The sequence below is a fragment of the Mastigoproctus giganteus genome, chromosome 7 (genome assembly GCF_048544385.1).
Source record: "Mastigoproctus giganteus isolate SK-2022 chromosome 7, ASM4854438v1, whole genome shotgun sequence".
Classification (NCBI taxonomy): Eukaryota; Metazoa; Arthropoda; class Arachnida; order Uropygi; family Thelyphonidae; genus Mastigoproctus; species Mastigoproctus giganteus.
In genome coordinates this window covers 134,850,885-134,871,758 of record NC_143581.1, presented here as the reverse complement: position 1 = coordinate 134,871,758, position 20,874 = coordinate 134,850,885, and the positions used below count along the sequence as shown (strand labels likewise).

At 38.0% G+C, this 20,874-nt stretch overlaps 1 protein-coding gene across 7 annotated transcripts in view; it reads right to left on the bottom strand.

Annotated features, from left to right (window-relative positions):
* Positions 1-20,874, bottom strand: part of LOC150083212 (uncharacterized) — a 319,934-nt gene that overhangs the window by 237,756 nt on the left and 61,304 nt on the right. For all 7 annotated transcript variants that reach the window (XM_090377098.1, XM_090377102.1, XM_090377097.1 and 4 more), the window contains exon 3: positions 3,921-3,995. In XM_090377098.1, the coding sequence (XP_090233224.1) occupies positions 3,921-3,995 (75 nt within the window). The remainder of the gene's footprint in view (positions 1-3,920; positions 3,996-20,874) is intronic.

Below are 20,874 nucleotides of genomic sequence, written 5' to 3'. Positions count from 1 at the left end.
CATATCTGCCTGCACAACCATCCCCAAGTCCCTTTCATTCTCTACCACTGTCAGTGTAGTACCACAGAGTTGATACGTTGCTCTGGGGTTGCTGTTTCCCATATGCAGTACTTTACATTTGTCAATGTTAAACTTCATTTGCCACCTCTCAGCCCATCTGCTCAACCTTTCCAGATCCTGTTGCAGCAGCATAGTGTCAGTAGTGTCCTTGACAACCCTGCCAACCTTTGTATCGTCTGCAAACTTGGACATTAAGCTTGATATACCATCATCAATATCATTTATAAATACAGAAAACAATAATGGACCCAACACTGAGCAATGAGGGACTCCACTAATAACATTAGTACACGATGAGCAGTGTCCATTGATTACCACTCTGTCTTCTCCCCCTCAACCACCCCTTTATCCATAGCAGCAATTTGCCTCCAATGTCACACTGCTCCAATTTGTGTAGTAGTCTTCCATGTGCAACAGTATCAAAAGCCTTTCTAAGATCCAAGTATATAATATCAAAGCTATTCCATGCATCCAGTTCTTTTGTGACTGCATCATAGTATCCAATCAAATTGGTCAGGCAAGACTTCCCCTTAACAAAACCATGCTGTGTCCGAGCTACAACTGAAGTCTTGTCTAAATGATCCTGCAGTGCTTCTTTAACCAGTGCCTCCATTAATTTTCCTGGAACAGGAGTTAAGCTCACAGGTCTATAATTACTTGTGTCAGCCTTTGATCCTCCTTTGTGAATTGGGGTCACATTTGCACATTTCCAGTCTATGGGTACCTCCCCTGAGTCCAAGGAAGCTCTCATAATTATGGCTAAGGGTTTGCTTACTTCCTTTGCTGCCTCCTTTAATATAACTGGATAGATCCCATCCACCCCGGGTGCCTTTCTTGTGTTTATCTTCAACAGTTTCTCCTCCACTTTGCTCCCAGTTATTTCAAGATTCTGTAGCTTACTGCTAGAGTTGAATACACCTCTGGCATTCCCCTCGCTGAATAACTCCTCATGTGTGAATGTCAATGCAAAATATTCATTTAGTTTGTTAGCTACCTGAGCAGAATCATCAACAGTTGACCCATCAATATCAAGTGGGCCAATCTGATTCATCATCTTCCTTCTAGAGTTTACATAAGTAAAGAACTCTTTGCTGTTTTTCTTTGCATCCCTTGCCAAGGATTTCTCGTAATCTGCCTTCGCCTACCTAACCTCCTTTGTAACTTGGTTGCATATCAACTTGTATCTATCATAGGCTTCTGTGTCATGTGTTAATTTGTAAGTATCCCATGCATTTTTCTTCTCTGCCATATGCCTCATTAGTTCATCTGACAACCATTTTGGCCTAAACCTTGAACAATATTTCTTAGTTGGTATGTAAAGCCTAGTAGCTTCCAAGATAAGTTCTTTGAATGCTTCCCATTTTGAATTTGCTGTTGGTAACATCATCAGTTGGTCCCACTGTATAGAATTTAAATATTGTCTCAGTCCATCGTAGTCGCCTTTACGGAAGCAATAACCCTTCCTTTTACCCCTAATGGTAGTTACCTCTTTGAGTAAATCCCACTTCAGCACACTGTGATCACTGCCACCTAGTGGTTCATTTATCTGCAGATTCTTAATGCATGAAGAATCACTGCTGATAATCAAATCAAGAGTATTCCTCCCTCTAGTTGCCTCCCGAACATGCTGATGTAGAAAACAATCATCCAATAAATCCACAAAAGCCCTGCTAGTGTGTGAGTGACCAGCCCCCAAATTCCAGTCAATATCTGGGAAATTAAAATCTCCCATTATAAGACTCTCTGATTTACTGGCCCACTCTATTTCCCTGTACAGTTCCTTATTATACTCATCAGAGTCATTAGGCCTATAGCACATTCCTACTCTCAATTTTGATCTCCCAATGCTTATGTCACACCAAACTGACTCAACACTGCACTGTCCAGCGATGTCGACTGGCTTCACTTCCTTGGTTTTTATGTGTTTCTTAACTAATAGCATAACCCTTCCTCCCTTCCTATCCTGTCTATCCTTTCTGTAGACGTTGTACTTCCCAAATTCCAGTTCTGCATCCCTTATATCTGTGTGACACCACGTCTCTGATATCCCAACAATATCTGCCTTTGATGTTTTGAGCAATACCTCAAATTCATCAAATTTATTTACTAAACTCCTAGCATTGGTGTACACGCAAGTATACCTGCACTGTTTCTATTCTTAGCTACCCTAACACAACCCATGTGTTTACTTGTACCGCAGTGGCTCCCAGCAGTCTCTGAAATATCATGCATCTTGATTTTCAGGCTTCTGCTCATTCTAATAGAAGCAGTGCAAGAATCTCTTTCACCTCTGCCAGTGGCTACTGTCAATCTATTGGTCTTTGTCTCCCCCCCAAGCTAGCAGTTTTCCGACCCACCTAACACTGCCTCGATAGCATCAGCAAATATTCTTGCACCCTTTCTATTTAAGTGTATCCCCTCCCTATAGAAGCAGTCTCTCCTGTTAACAAGTACAGTCCAGGCTGAAAAAAATTCTACCCCTTGAGCCTTGCACAATCTTTCCAGGGCCGAATTGATCGACAAGGCTCTCATCATATACTCCCTCCTATCGTGTCTGGGCAGAATTGCAGACACTTTCAAATTCAACCCGAATTCTCGGCTTTTGTTCAACAGTGACCTGTACTTGTTAAGTAATTCTGCCGGTCTCCTACTCTTAATATCATTAGTGCCAACGTGTACAACTATATCACCTTTTGTGCCCTTAAAAGATGATATTCGCTCTACAACGACGTCAACCTTTGCCCCTGGCAGACATACCCTGGTCCTGTTCCACCTATCCTTTTTACAAAGCATGTTCCCCGTTTCCCTGACAATAGAGTCACCAACAACTACTAGTTCCTTTGGGACCAGCGCATTCTGCCTTGGGGGTTGCCTCTGTGTCAGATATCCGGCCTTAATGGATGTTGGACGATGCGGAGTGTTAAAAGTCAAGATCAGATTATGCTTTGGGGTCAGATTACCATCTTTTCTGGTGGAGATTCTCTTTACTTGAATAACTCCTTGTTCTTTAAGTTCTTCTAGTATCTCCTCCTCCTCGGACACATCTAGTAAATCCCAATCTGAGATCACTCCTTTACAGGTATTCAGGGATCTATGGGGTGTCACAGTGACTGGTAGTCCGGCAAAGAGTTTATTGTTCAAAAGTCGCTCTGAATGTTTAGCGTTAGAGGTCTCAATGAAATGTCTCATGACCACAGTCTTTTTACAGACTTGGGAGATCCTGCTCTACTTTCTAATTCCTTTTGGACTCTAAATGGTGAGAGTTTCCCAACTGCATTTTCCCCAGTTGAGTGAATAATTAAGAAAGTTGGACTAGGATAGGTCTCTGTCTTGGTTTTCTGATTGGCAGTTCCTGCATTGGAACCTTTGAATGTCTGGGATGCGTCTGGCAGCCCAGATAAATCAGAGTTTGTTTTACTCGTGGTGACATGCCCCTTTTGGCCCCGGGAGATAGTCTTTTCCTCCCAGGTTACCAGCCCCGTCATGTAGAGGGAAGAGCGGTGCCACTTAGTGACCCAAGCGAAGAGTAGTATGAAATAAAAATAAAAAGGGGGATTAAAGAAAGGTGCTTTCTTTTCTAAGTTATATTATTATAATAGATCTATTTAATTCTGATACTCAAGAGTTAACGGACTTGCAAAACTCAGGAAAAATGTATTTACAGTAAAGCGTACCAGATAATCACTATGAAAATGTGCTGTGGTCACTAATATCGTTTGGCACTCAGGGGCAAAATAAGATGGACTAAAACAATTAAAAGTGAAATACCAGCATCCATTTAGGAAACCCTGAATCTCACTTCCTCTCCATGCTGGTAACTAAGAAAATACATAAATAAAACTAGCTGGCCAAATACTTACCATATATTGATTGTTCTGTTTTGAAGTAATAGTAATAATTCCACTTTTTAGAAGCTGAATTTGTTTGTGGGATACCTTAGAGGAAAAAAATAAAATAAAATAACCAAAATAATCCTTTCACAGACTTTGTTTATTTGATCTCAGCTAAGAACACTATATACATATAAATAACTAGGATTGAATATTAAATCAGATATTTAAATTAATTAAAAATATATCAATTTAATAAATCAAAAAATTATAATGTTTAAGTTATTATATATCACAAAGGAAATTATTGCAGTTTTAGTTATCCCCTTTGTGATATAGTTATATACAACACACACACACACACATACCTTTAAAAACTGTAATATTTTGCACTTATATAAGAGGTAAACAAAGCATATTGATTCTGTAAGAGTTAAAATATTTGTACATTGGAGGTAAATTAAATAAATGGCATGCCCGTTTACATAAGAACGGAGAATGTTCATTGTACAGCCTTCACACAGATCTCTTCGAGCACATAACAAGCCTTTCGAACATTTCTAAACAGAATACCATGAACAGTTGCAACAATTAAAATATGGTAAGTGAATTTCAAGAAGAGAACTGTCACAAACCTTAACAATGAAAGACAGTCATGCAAAGTCATCCGCTAGAAGTAAATCATAACGTCATCTTCATCAGTGGTTCCAGAAATAAAGAGAAGAAAATTTTAAAGTATTCAGATGCTTACTTCATAGATAAAAGGTTAATTAATAAAAAGCTGAGAGAATTAAGTCAGAATTTGAAACTGTGTACAGTTGAACAATGCATGATAAGAGAGTTCATTATGAGATCATTATAAATCAGTTTGGCTCTAGACAAAGAGGGATGCAAAGGTATCATAGTAGAAATCTGGTTTAGAAGATTCTGCCTCTATAGGCTTATGGCTTATTAGCATTAGTAGAGATATATGATGCAAGAAAGCAAAGCTTATACATCAACCAAAAAAAAAAAAAAAAAAACTATCCCATTTCACCCATCCATTCGCCCCCAAATGTTTGTCTAGTTCTGCCTTGAATTTATTTAAGCTGTCAACTTCTACAATGACAATAGAAGTTTGTTCCAGCAATCAATCACCCACGGGCTGAAGGCAAACTTCCACACATCTATTCAACAACTTTCTTTCCACAATTTGAATTAGCATTAGCATTAGCATTAGTAGAGGCATTTGATGCAAGAAAGCAAGCTTATGCAGCATCAGCCAAAAAAAAAAAAAAAAAAAAAAAAAAAAAAAAAGTAACATAAATAAATAAAAATAACCACTTCCACTTCACCCCTCTGTTCGTTCGAAATACCTGTCCAGCTGAGCCTTAAACTTATTTAGGCTATCAACTTCCACGACAAGGGATGGAAGTCTGTTCCACCCACCAACCACCCGCTGGCTAAAGGCAAATTTCCGCACATCTATCCTACATCTGTCTTTCCTCAATTTGAATTTATGCCCTCTCAGGTGATTTTTCTGAGCTAGAGGAAGAATCCCATCAGCATTGAGCATGCTCAAACCATTCAAGGCTTTGTACACCTCTATCAGATCACCCCGCTGGTGCCTAGTTTCCAGACACTGTAATTTGCAAAACTTAAGCCTTTCTTCGTAAGAGAACCCCTTTGTCCCATTCACCAATCTAGTTGCCCTTCTCTGTACTCGTTCCAGCAGCTCTACATCCTTCCTGAAATGAGGCCTCCAGGACTGTATACAGTACTCTAGGTGTGGCCTGACCATTGCCTTATACAAGGGAATAATCACCTCCTTATCCCTGCTAGAAAAATTCCTATATATCATTGACAATACACCATGAGCTACTCTTGCAGCTCGTCTGCATTGCTCAGAGAACTTCATATCTGCCTGCACCACCACCCCCAGGTCCCTTTCATTCTCTACCACTGTCAGTGTAGTACCACAGAGTTGATACGTTGCTCTGGGGTTGCTGTTTCCCATATGTAGTACTTTACATTTGTCAATGTTAAACTTCATTTGCCACCTCGAAGCCCATCTGCTCAACCTTTCCAAATCCTGTTGCAGCAGCATAGTGTCAGTAGTGTCCTTGACAACCCTGCCAACCTTCGTATCGTCTGCAAACTTGGACATTAAGCCTGATATACCATCATCAATATCATTTATATTGATATACAAATAACAACAAAAAAATAAAATAAAATAATAATAATAATAATAAATAACGACGATCACGGCACAAACTGCACAAATGAAATCGGAGTAACAAGCAAAAAAAGAGAAGATTCTTACAATTATTTATGGTTTTTTTTTTATTAGCATTAGCATTAGTAGAGGCATTTGATGCAAGAAAGCAAGCTTATGCAGCATCAGCCAAAAAAAAAAAAACCCACTTCCACTTCACCCCTCTGTTCGTTGAAAATACCTGTCCAGCTGAGCCTTAAACTTATTTAGGCTATCAACCTCCACCACAAGGGAAGTCTGTTCCACCAACCAACCACCCGCTGGCTAAAGGCAAATTTCCGCACATCTATCCTACATCTGTCTTCCTCAATTTGAATTTATGCCCTCTCAGGTGATTTTTCTGAGCTAGAGGATGAATCCCATCAGCATTGAGCATGCTTAAACCATTCAAGGCTTATACACCTCTATCAGATCACCTCGCTGGTGCCTAGTCTCCAGACACTGTAATTTGCAAAACTTAAGCCTTTCTTCGTAAGAGCACCCCTTTGTTCCATTCACTAATCTTCTTGCCCTTCTCTGTACTCGTTCCAGCAGCTCTACATCCTTCTTGAAATGAGGTCTCCAGACCTGTATACAGTACTCTAGGTGTGGCCTGACCATCGCCTTATACAATGGAATAATCACCTCCTTATCCCTGCTGGAAAAATTCCTGTATATCATTGACAATACTCCATGAGCTACTCTTGCAGCCCGTCTGCACTGCTCAGAGAACTTCATATCTGCCTGCACAACCACCCCCAAGTCCCTTTCATTCTCTACCACTGTCAGTGTAGTACCACATAGTTGATACGTTGCTCTGGGGTTGCTGTTTCCCATGTGTAGTACTTTACATTTATCAATGTTAAACTTCATTTGCCACCTCTCAGCCCATCTGCTCAACCTTTCCAGATCCTGTTGCAGCAGCATAGTGTCAGTAGTGTCCTTGACAACCCTGCCAACCTTTGTATCGTCTGCAAACTTGGAATTAAGCCCGATATGCCATCATCAATATCATTTATAAATACAGAAAACAATAATGGACCCAACACTGAGCCCTGAGGGACTCCACTAATAACATCAGTCCACGATGAGCAGTGTCCATTGATTACCACTCTCTGTCTTCTCCCCCTCAACCACCCCTTTATCCATAGCAGCAATTTGCCTCCAATGTCACACTGCTCCAATTTGTGTAGCAGTCTTCCTTGTGCAACAGTATCAAAAGTCTTTCTAAGATCAAAGTATATAATATCAAAGTTATTCCCTGCATCCAGTTCTTTTGTGACTGCATCATAGTATCCAATCAAGTTGGTCAGGCAAGACTTCCACTTAACAAAACCATGCTGTGTCTGAGCCATAACTGAAGTCTTGTCTAAATGATCCTGCAGTGCTTCTTTAACCAGTGCCTCCATTAATTTTCCTGGAACAGAAGTTAAGCTAACGGGTCTATAATTACTTGTGTCAGCCTTTGATCCTCCTTTGTGAATTGGGGTCACATTTGCACATTTCCAGTCTATGGGTACCTCCCCTGAGTCCAAGGAAGCTCTCATAATTATGGCTAAGGGTTTGCTTACTTCCTTTGCTGCCTCCTTTAATATAACTGGATAGATCCCATCCACCCCGGGTGCCTTTCTTGTGTTTATCTTCAACAGTTATGACTGGAGATTTCAGTGAAGGGGACACACACTTCACCATAACATAAAAACCCACAGAATTCCAGCCATTGTTATTATCACAAATGCAATAAGATCAAGTTTACTACCCGTTTATTTTGCGCTAACAGAGACGCCCAATAAAACAGAAATGCAAATTGTTTTGTTTTTTTTTGTTGACCTCCAGAAATGTGCTTTAGTAAAATGTGAGCTCGCGAGGGATGATAATAGTGAGTTAGCCTTAATCCTGTGAATTTCTTTAAAGAAAATTTCATTTTGACCATTATCATGGTGCCGACTAAGAGAATAAGTGACGGCACTACTAGTACATCTACCAACAAAAGGAAAGCGATCGATTTGGTTCAGAAAATTAAACTAATAATGTATGAAAACAGTCAAACATTAACAAGTATCGCACTGAATTCAGATTTGTCAATAATAATATAGTAGCAATATGTTACTAGTCATTCCCGAGTTACGTAAAACTCGATGAAGTAAGAAGTCCTGGAACATATCTCTTACTTTTGTCGGGGACTTCTGTATTTTTGGATTAACCAGGAAATCGATTATCCGGGGTTTGTTTTTTACCATCTATCCTGGAAAAGAGAGTCTACTGTATATTATACGTTTTCATATTTTCTGGTGTTAGAGTACACTCAATTATAGAGTAAGTCTACAATACATTACCACACACACACACACACCAAAAAGTTTCTACCCTGACCTAGATAAAACATCAAGAGGACGATGCCGTTTGTAATATAAGTTGTCTACACATTCAATAACTAACACGTGAAATTTCATTCCCGTAGGTGATCGTACACCAGAGGTGGAGCCCGGAATCTCAGGAAGAGCACTACGGTTAACAAAGTGGCATATCAAGCAGTGATCAAGTTCAGAAAGCTCAGGAAATTGACAAAGAAATGAAAGTTGTGTATGGGCAGAATTGTCCATCCTGTGACACTGTAAAAAAGTGTAAATGGGAGTTCCAGTGCAGTTGTACATTGTCTTTGATGAGCCAAGAGAAGGAATGCTGTCAATATCCACAGACAGTGAGACGGTTGCAAAGGTTGAGCAGCTGGTGCTGAGTGACAGACATGTGACAATTCGTTTTACATGACCATCTGCGCATGTATAAGGTCTCCGCACGATGGGTTCCAAGATTGCTGACACCTTTGCAAAAGTAATGTCAAATTTAGTATTAGTAATTGTGACATGGTGCAAGGAAGCCCCATGGCTTATGCTGCACCAGCCAAAAAAATAAATAAATAAAAAAATAAAATATATAAAATAAAATAATAAGAATAAAAACAAATTAAAAATAATAAGAAAATAAAAAAATAAAATAAATAATAATAATTAATAAGAGAAAAGGAAATGTATAACCTATGCATTTCCCTCCTGCCTTAGGTGACCTTTCTAGCTGACCTTTGAATTTCCCCAGACTGTGAGCCTCTAACACCCTCTAACACTCTAAAATAAAACTTCCTGCAATCCAGTCTAAACAACTCCTCCCGCAACTTGAAATTATGGCCCCTAGTTCTAGAATCATTTATAACCATAAAAATTTCGTCCTTATTCATTTTGCTTATGCCTCTCAGAGCCTTAAACAACACCTCAATCAAGTTTCCTCTAAGGTGCCTAAGTCTCCAGGCTTTGTAACCCACATATTCAAAGTCTTTCCTCATATGGATGCCCTTTTGCCAATCTCACAAGGCGAGTTACCAGTCTTTGGACCCTTTCAAGAAGAACTGTCTTTCTTTCGGTACGGTCTCCATACTTGAACATAGTATTCCAAGTGTGGTCTAACAATAGCAGCCTTATATAATGGGATTATGACTCTACTAGCAATTGTTTGATAAATCATCGATAGGACACCATGGGCCCTCCTTGCAACCAGTCTACAATACTCTGAGACCTTCATATCTAACCGTATCATAATACTCAAGTCCCTTTCCTCCACTACCAGCTTTAGTTCAACTCCACCTAAGTGTATAAGTTATTTTGGGGTTACTGTTCTCCAGGTGAAATACCTTACACTTTGCTGGATTAAAGCATATCTGCCATTTTTCTGACCATCTCTGAAGTCTATCTAGGACATTCTGAAGAAGGTCATGCTTGCCAGTGATCCTTAACTACTCTACCAATCTTTACATCATCTGCAAATTTAGACATCACGCCTTCTATCCCTTATCGATGTCATTTATGAAAATCAAAAACAACAATGGTCCTAATATACTGATCCTTGGGGAACCCAACTTCTTACATTAACCCAATCTGAGGAATAACCATTTATCACAACCCTCTGCCTGCCTTCTGCCCTGAAGCCATCTAAGGATTTTTGCTGTGATTCCAACCTGTTCCAGCTTATAAAGTAACCGCTCATGTGGGACTGGGTCAAATGTTTTGCTGAAATCCAAATAAACAACATTGAAATTATTCCCTAAGTCCAGCTCTTGAGTGACCTTGTCAAAATAGCTAACCAGATTAGTTAAACATGATTTTCTCTTTGTCCCTTGATCGTAGTCTCCATGATTTTCCCTACTACCAAAGTTAGGATAACCGGCCGGTAATTTCCTACTTCACTCTTAGAACCGCCCTTATGTATTGGAGATACATTTGCATTTTTCCAATCCAACGGAATCACCCCCAAGTCCAGTGTTGCTGTCATAATTAGACCCAATGGTTCAATGCACTCACTTGCCCCAAGAGCCTTACTGGCATAGGCTTGAAAGTTTTTCATTAGGGTTACCATCTTCTGCACTCATAAAAAGAGAACATTTACATGTTTTGGGGCAAATAAAAGAGGACAAAAAGAGGATAAAAAAGAGGACAGAAAAGAGGACAAATATATTATGCAAATAATAAAATAAAGACAATGTAAACCACATTTACTGATGTTTAGGATTAGTACATTCATATCTGTCTTGAGAAATTATTTCTTTCAATATCTCTGGATTGCCTCTCAAATATGTGTAAAAATCAACGCATGACTATGTTTGAAATTGTACTGCAAAAACAAAATACCTTTTACAGAATTGACATTTAACCTATTCCTTTCTTTCGTATTCTCTCTAATGACTTTGCATTAGAGAGAATACTCTCTCTCTCTCTACATTTGCATTGTGAGGAGGAATTGCAAAGAAAAACTGGGCAATTTTCAACAATTCTGAATGGAATTCAATATTTTTTGAATTACTAAAATATTTGGCCCACTTTTCATGTATAAGCATGTTTTTAAAGTCTTTATTATTCATTTGACCCTCAAAACATTTCTTCAAATTGTTAAATTGGTCAAAACACTTAACATCATCAATTGTTACCCCTTTGTCAATCAAGTAGGAAATAGAACATTCTACATCGTTCCAGCTTGGTACTGCATCCATTTTCATCCACATAAAACAGGAAATGGATTCCATATGGTGAAGCCACTTATCTAAATATTCCATGCAATTCCTATACAGATTTTTTGTATCACTAGAAAATTTTTCACATTCAAGTACAAGTCCATCATGTTTTTTGTATAGCATTTCCATTACTCTTAATAGCATGAAGTTGTGATCCATCCATTGAGATAATTTTTTTTTCACTGAGACTAAGACATCTAGCACTTCTGGAGCTGAGTTACTTTCCCTTTCAATTCATTGTATGTGTGTATAGAATACACTCAAGTGATTGCATGAACCAAAGATGAATCTCACTAAATCCATTTTCAAAGAATCTTTTAATCACAATGGGAGGTTTTTCTTGGGACAGAAAATAAATCTGTAAAGCTGGAAACATATCTATGAGCCTTGTGATGCTTGGAAATAATGAAAGCCATCTCGTCTTGCTGTGAGAAAGGAGCTGTCTATATTCAATCTCAACAAACTCATAGTATTCCTTAAGCTCTTCAGTCCGGACTGTATAATTATGAAAATACTGGTAAATTTTAAAAACAATGTTCTCTACATCAACTTCCCAAAGTTCTGCGGCATTCTGAAGGCAATTGTTCAAAATATGTGCAGGGTAGCCCACTCCAATCAAAGTCTTGTTATGCAATAATTTCTTTAATTTTGCAAAGACATTATTCCCTTCTTCATTTCGACTCAGTCCTCCAAACATTGTATTGCAATTGTCCCCAGTGAATGCAATACATTTTTAACACAAACCATTTTTTTTTCAAGAGTTTCTTTAACATACGTAGAAATGGTATCTGCAGTCTCGTTAGGCATCTTCTGTAATTCAATTAATTTTGTTTGTAACGCTCCTTCATTTACATCAAAATACTGAATAATTAATGGGAAGATTTTTCAGAATCATGATTACTTCCATCAGTTGAGACCCCACAGAATGCAATTTTCTTTTCTTTTAAAGTTTTTACAGTAACATTAAGAGAATGATTTGCAAGTACAAAGTTTACAATGGCTTCTGTCTTGGTTCTAGCGCAGGAAAATCTTTTTGCTATCTCAGAATCAAAAAATACATTTTTTAACATGACAGTTGTGCAATCCATTGATTTGTAACTACTATGATGTTTAACAGTGTGAAAAGCAAAGGTACCCTCTGCAGCAGCCAGATCATATTCCATTTTACCGACAGCTTTGACAAAAAAAAAAAAAAAACTGTAATCTTTCCCGAAGAAGCCTCACCTTGAACTGCTTTCTTGTGCTTCTCAGTTTCAATGTGATGCTTCAAATCACCAACCCCTTTATTGGCAACTGAAACATATGTCGCCATTCTGCAAACTTTACATTCAGCTTCCCATTCCTCTCGGCCAGATAGAAAACATGGAAATTTGTTTTTCATCTCTTCTGTAAACATGCACTTCCTTTTAGGCATTTTAGGGGAAGTATAGTCTTTATAATATTAATTTTTATAATTGAAATAATAAATATTTTTTATTGTAAGTAGTGAAGCATAAATTTTATTAAGGTTAGGTTATGTTTTACATTCACAACTAAACTAACCTAATTGCAGAAAAGTACCTACAGGTATAAAGCTGGATAATAAATATTTTTGTAATTAAAGTGAAAAACAGTATTTTAAAAAAAGGTAAACTTTGGTATTAAATAAACTAGTGTCTGCCTCTTGATTGGATCATTGATAAGTACACCAAATTTAGTGGACAGTACGCAACTTTCGATTAATTTGGTGTGCACACAGCTCAAATCCACGTTTTCATATGCTGCAATCAATTTCTAGAGAAAACAGTCCCTCTAACTGTCAATATTTATTTGACATGCTGGAATTCCTGTAATTTATATATATCTTTTTCTAGCATGCCATCTGATCTTCACACATTATCTACTCTCTAAACCAAAATATTGTATTGCTAGACTATATAAAATTTATATGTGCGTAAATTCTGAAGCAGGCGTGGGTTGGTAACTATCTCAATGCACTAAACTGAGCATCGCTGGGGGTCTTCCGCCTAATTGTCAACACGGAAATTTGAATTGAAGAATCATCTCCCATTCCGAAAAAGATTCTGTATAACGTAACTCAGTAGCTTTTGTCGAGCTTGCATAAAAAAAAACTGTGCATAATATAAATATCCAGACATTTAGACAAATTTATAAAAATCCACCCAGACAAAAATTTTAAACAAAAAATCCGGACAAATCCAGTTAAGAGAGGACGGATGGTAACCCTATTTTTCATTAAATAAACGTGTGAAATTTCAACATTATTAATTACATTTTTTTCAACTTCACCCCCAGAATTTCTCATTGATGTCAAATGCAATGTTCTTGCCAACTGTTGGATTTGTGCTACTGCAGCACCCACCCTATTCTCCTGACCTAGCACCGTAAGACTTCTTGTTTCAAGAAATGAAGAAATCACTGCGAGAACACCGCTTTGATTCCTCTCAGGAAGTTATCAATGAAGTGGAATCGGGGTTTCAGGCAAAAAGTGCAGACTTCTATGATCAACGGCATTAAACAACTGATCCATAGATGGAAGAAATTGTTACTATACATGGAAAGTACACAGAAAAGGATTAAAGTTCCTGTGAAGTTACCTTTTTAGGAATATTTCTAGGTAAGGATAAGAACTCTTTGATGCCCCCTCGTATATATATATATATAAAATCAATATAAATAAGAAAGAAAAAAAAATTATTTTTTTTGTCTCTAATTTATATTGATTTTATAAGTTACACTGTGTATTGTTGGATTTTTCACTTCACGGTCATTTACATGCATGATATCTAAAAAAGTTTAGATTTCTATATTTTTTTCTAATTTATTATTATTATTTGCATTTTATATATATATTATTTTATATGTATATATCGTATTATTTTGTTAAACATATATATATTAGTTTATGGGAAAGATTATCATAAAAGACACACCCAGACAAATCTATGGAGAACACATAGGTGAAGTATATTACGTATACACAAAGGATAACATACAAAAAAAAAACTTATTGTATAATGCCTACAATCTGGGTGACTTCTTCAGCATTAGTAGATGCATATGATGCAAGAAACCAAGCTTATGCAGCATCAGATCCCTCCCCCCCAAAAAAAAACACCACTCCCATTTCACCCCTATGTTCATTCCAAATACCTGTCCAGCTCAGCTTTAAATTTATTTAGGCTATCAACTTCCACAACAAAGGAAGAAAGTCTGTTCCACCAACCAACCACCCACTGGCTAAAGGCAAATTTCCGCACGTCTATCCTACATCTGCCTTTCTCAATTTGAATCTATGCCCTCTCAGGTGATTATTGTGAGCAAGAGGAAGAATCCCATCAGCATTGAGCAGTCTCAAACCATTCAAAGCTTTATACACCTCAATCAGATCACCTCGCAGGTGCCTAGTCTCCAGACACTAATTTGAAAAACTTAAGCCTTTCTTCGTAAGAGCAACCCTTGGTTCCATTCACTAATCTTGTTGCCCTCCTCTGTACTCTTTCCAACAGCTCTACATCCTTCTTAAAATGAGGCTTCCAGACCTGTATACAGTACTCAAGGTGTGGCCTGACCATTGACTTATACAAGGGGATAATCACCTCCTTATCCCTACTAGAAAAATTCCTGTATATCATTGACAAGACACTATAAGCTACTCCTGTAGACTGTTTGCACTGCTCAGAAAACTTCATATCTGCCTGCACAATTACCCCCAGGTCCCTTTCGTTCTCTACCACTGTCAGTGTAGTAACACAGAGTTGATACGTCACTCTGGGGTTACTGCTTCCCATGTGTAGTATTTTACATTTGTCAATGTTAAACTTCATTTGCCACCTATCAGCCCATCTGCTCAACTTTTCTAGATCCTGTTGCAGCAGCGTACTGTCATTAGTGTACTTAATAACCCTGCCAGCCTTCGTACAGTCTGCAAACATGAAGTTTGATATACCATCATCAATATCATTTATAAATACAGAAAACAACAATGGACCCAATACTGAACCATGAGAAACTCCACTAATAATATTAGTCCACAATGAGCAGTGTCCATTGATTACCACTCTGTCTTCTCCCACTCAACCATCCCTTTATCCATAGAAGCAATTTGCCTCCAATGCCACACTGCTCCAATAACCAGTACCTCCCATTAATTTTCTGGAAAAGAAGTTAAACTAACAGGTCTATAATTACTTGTTTCACTCTTTGATCCTCCTTTGTGAATTGGTATCACACTTGCACATTTCCAGTCCATGGGTACCTCCCCTGAGTCCAAAGAAGCTCTCATAATTATGGCAAAGGGTTTGCTTACTTCCTTTGCTGCCTCCTTTAATATAACTGGATAGATCTCATCCACCCCGGGTGACTTTTTTATGTTTATCTTCAACAATTTCTCCTCCACTTTACTCTCAGTTATTACAAACTCTAGTTCACCGCCTGAGTTTAACTCACCTCTGGCATTCCCCTCCCTGAATAACTCCTCATGGGTGAATGTATGTGCAAAATACTCAATTAGTTTGTTAGCCACCTGAGCAGGATCATCAACAGTTGAACCATCAATATCCAGTGGACCAATCTGATTCATCCCTTTCCTTCAAGAGTTTACATAGGTAAAGAACTTTGTTGTTTTTCTTTGCATCCTTTGCCAAAGATTTCTCATAATCTGCCTTTGCCTGCCTAATCTCGTTTGTGACTTGGTTACAGACCAACTTTATCTCTCATAGGCTTCCATGTCACCCACTAATTTACATGTATCCCATGCATTTTTATTCTCTGCCATATGTCTCATTAGTTCACATCTGACATCCATTTAGGCCTAAACCTTGAACAATATTTCTTAGTTGGTATGTAAAGCCTAGTAGCTTCCAAGATTAATTCTTTGAATGCTTCCCATTTTGAATTTGCCGTTGGTAACATCATCAGTTGGTCGTACCGTATAGAATTTAAATACTGTCTCAGACCACCGTAATCACCTTTAAGAAAGCAAAAACCTTTCCTTTACCCCTGATGGTAGTTACCTCTGAGTAAATCCCACTTCAGCACACTGCGATCACTGCCACCTAGTGGTTCCTTTATCTGCAAATTCTTAATGCATGAAGAATCACTACTGATAATCAGATCAAGAGTATTACTCCCTCTAGTTGCTTCCCGAACATGCTGAGGTAGATAACAATCATCCAATAAATCCACAAAAGCCTTGCTAGCGTGTAAGTGACCAACCCACAAATTCCAGTCAATATCTGGGAAATTAAAATCCCCCATTATAAGACTCTCTGATTTACTGGCCCACTATTTCCCTGTACAGTTTCTTATTATACTCAGAGTTATTAGGCCTATAACACACTCCTACTCTCAATTTTGATCTCCCAATGCTTATGTCACACCAAACTGACTCAAAACTGCACTGTCCAGCAATGTGAACTGGCTTCACTTCCTTGGATTTTATGTATTTCTTAACTAATAGCATAACCCCCTCCTCCCTTCCTATCCTGTCTATCCTTCCTGTACACATTGTACTCCCCAAATTCCAGTTCTGCATTCCTTATATCTGTGTGATACCACATCTCTGATATCCCAACAATATCTGCCTTTGATGTTTTGAGCAATACCTCAAATTTATTTAGCAAACTCCTAGCTTGTTGTACATGCAAGTATACAGGCACCTGTTCCTATTCTTAGCTACCCTAACACAACCCATATGTTTACTTATACCACAATGACTCCACGCAGTCTCTGAAATACCGTGCATCTTGTTTACCAGGCTGCTGCTGCTTATTCCAATAGAAGCAGTGCAAGAATCACTTTCACCTCTGCCAGTGGCTACTGTTAATCTATTAGTCCTTGTATTCCCCAAGCTAGCAGTTTTCCGACCCACCTAACACTGCCTCAATAGCATCAGCAAATATTCTTGCAAGGGTCAACAAATATTCTTATTGGGTCAACCACCCAAATTGAAAGGAAAAACAACAATAAGTGGTTTTCTGTTCCTGTAATGATCAATATGCACTCTGGCAAAATCATTGAGGTTACATAGAGAGATTAGGATTATATAAAATAAAATAGAAATTAAGAATTTTGGAATTTATATAATGCATAGTACAAATTGATCATCATTAGTTGATTGTAGGATCAACAATAGGGTCAATGATCTTTGTTGACCATAGGATCAATGATCAACAAAATATAATAGAAATTAAGAAATTTTGAATTTAAGAACAATTTTTCCTAAAGACAAATTAATTTAATTTAAATTAAAAAATCAATTACTTAATTTAAAAAAAAATAAAGAAAAAATTGAAAATAAAAATTAATACCAAGGCAGTCCCCACAAGCACCAAACTTTAAAATTAAGGAATTTTGAATTTTATAGGGCAAATGATAACCAATGTGTAATAAAATAATAGAAATTAAGAAACTTCAGATTTATATAATGCATAGCACACACTGATCGTCATTAACCCTATGGACAATGATGACCAGTGTGTACTATGCATTACATGCAATTTGAAATTTCTATATTTTATATAATCCTCAAATTCTAATGTAACCTCAAAATTCATTTTTCGTAGCACATATTAATCCATACAGAAACAAATCAATTGTTTTGTCACTTTATCACTATTTTTTTTCTTTCAATTGGATGCTTACCCTGGAAGAAGTCATCCAAATTGTAGCAATTAGTTTTTGTATATTATCCTTCGTGTATAGGTAACATATCTTTGGTCCTTGAGGTTGTCACAGACATTCTCTCAGACATGCCAGACAAGCTGTTGCTACCTGGGAGTCTAAAACGCCGAGGGAACTGATATTTAGGTGACATTCAAGTCAAGTGGACCCAATTTCGGTGAAATTGGGACGGTCTGTGACTGCCAAATCCTCTGCTTGCACCTTCATGATGGTGGGACTGTTAGTAATCCTGGGTATAACCTCCGTGCACAAGCACTGTGGGTGAGCACCCAGGTGTGAACCAATGTAAGCAGGGGTCAAGGTGTGGCACCCACACCACATGGAGGAATACAGCCCCTCTGTGTTATTAGGCATACTAGGTGGTAGATGACTCTCATCAACCGGTACAATAGCACCACTTTGCTTATTAGAGGCTTGAAGTGGTGGAACCCATGTTTAGTCTCCAGAGCTAAGTTCTGGTTAACCCTTCCCTTCCACATCATGCAGTATGACTGATGACTGAGGTTATGATGAACATCATGGCAAGATCCAGTTTTCCTTATATTTCGAGGGTACAGCCCTAAAACGGTGTTCGCAGGCTGGCCATTAGTTAGTACACTGGACCGAAACTATTCGTAACTCTTTAGGAGGCTCCTGGATCAGCTAGTGTATAATCTTGCTACCTCTACTCTGCCCAATAGTGACTGGAAGGAGTCCGAGTAGTATGTATGCGGGGGGGGGGGGGGGGGGGGCACCGTCCCACATCTGGGACGGTGCCCCCAAAACCTCTCTCAGGCTTCTTGATTCCATTCAGAAGAGGGCAGTTAGGTTAATTAATGATTCATTTCTAACAGAGTCTCTCCACTCGATGTCTCATAGACGTACTGTTTCTGCTGCATGTCTTTCCTACAGATTCTTATATGGACACTGTTCTTCTGAATTGGCTTCTATTATTCCTGCTCTCACTTTCAAAACAATCCGAACATGTGCCGCCACCAGCCAACATCCATTTACTGTCCAACTTCAAACTCACAGAACCAACTTTTCATCTTCGTCATTTATTCATTCAACTGCTGTTTTCCTTAACAACCTTCCTTCGTATGTATTTCCTGAAAATTACAGTCTACAGAAGTTCAAGTCTAATGTCAACAAATATTTTCTTTCGTCCTCTCAACCTCGAACCGAAGCACAGTTCCAAGTACTATAGGTTCTAATACTGTCGTGTTTGGGGTTTTTATAATAATAAAAAAAAAAAAAAAAACTTCATCCAAGCATTCTCCATAGATCCCTCCAGGTACGTCCCTCACAACAATCCCTCCCACAAACCAATACATTTATTTAACAAAATAATATAATGTACATATTACATTATATACAGTAATCACCAAATGTTGTACTAACTGAATGACAGAAATAAATCTAAAGCTACCATCTGGTGGTTGGAGCAGTGAAAATAAGTAGAACTGTCTTTAATAAAAAAAAAAAATGATAATCACAAATAAGATTTAAACTGAAGAAATCCAACGACCAAGTGAAAGTCAATTCTTGATTCTGTAACTGTTATTCAATAAACATGTTTTGTAATATCATTAGTTTTAATTATTTTATTAATTTGTTTACACACCTTAATTGGGGTAGTTTCAGGAATTTCTCTTAAAATGAGAACACAAGATTTATAGTTTGGGCGTACTTTTTCTCCAGCTTCATCAACTTGAGCCTTTCGTTATAAGAGCAACCCTTTGTTCTATTCACTAATTTTGTTGCCATTCTCCACACTCATTCCAGCATCTCTATATCCTTCTTGAAATGAGGCCTCCAGACCTATATACAATACTCAAGGCATGGCCTGACAATTGCCTTATACAAGGGAATAATCACCTCCTTATCCCTGCTAGAAAAATTCCTGTATATCATTAATAAGAAACCATGATCTACTCTTGCAGACCATCTACACTGCTCAGAAAACTTCATACCTGCCTGCACAATTACCCCCAAGGTCCTTTTCATTCTCTACCACCGTCAGTGTAGTACCATACAGTTGATACATTACTTTGGGTTACTGATACCAATATGAAGTACTTTACATTTGTCAATGTTAAATTTCAGTTACCACCTCTTAGCCCATCTGCTCAACTTTTCTAGATCCTGTTGCAGTAGCATACTATCATTAGTGTCATTAACAACCCTGCTGACCTTCGTATTGTCTGCAAACTTAGACATTAAGCCTGATATACCATCATGAATATCATTAATAAATACAGAAAAAAAATAATGGATCCAACATTGAACCCTGGGGGACTCCATTAATAACATTAGTCCACAAAGAGTAGTGTCCATTGATTACCACTCTCTGTCTTCTCCCAATCAACCATCCCTTTATCCATAGCAGCAATTTGCCTCCAATGCCACACTGCTCCAATTTGTGCGGCAGTCTTCCAAGTGCAACAGTATCAAAACCCTTTCTAGATCCAAATATATGAAATCAAAATTATTCTTTGCATCCAGTTCCTTTGTAACCACATCATATTATCACATCAAACTGGTCAGACAAGACTTCCCCTTAATAAACCAATGCTGTGTCCTGCAGTGCTTCTTTAACCAGTGCCTCCATTAATTTCCCTGGAACAAAAGTTAGACTAACAGTTCTGTAATTACTTGTGTCACTCTTTGATCCTCCTTTGTGAATCGGGGTCACATTTGCACATCTCCAGTCCATGGGTACCTCCCCTGAGTCCAAGGAAGCTCTCATAATTATGGCTAAGGGTTTGCTTATTTACATTTCTGCCTCTTAATATAACTGGATAGATTCCATCAAACCCAGGTGCCTTTCTTATGTTTATCTTCAACAATTTCTCCTCAACTTTGCTCTCAGTTATTACAAAATCATCTAGCTCAATGACAGATTTTAATACAGCTCTGGCATTCCCCTTCCTGAATAACTCATGTATGAATGTAGATGCAAAATACTCATTTAGTTTGTTGGCTACCTGAGCAGGATCATCAACAGTTGAACCATTGAAATCAAGTTG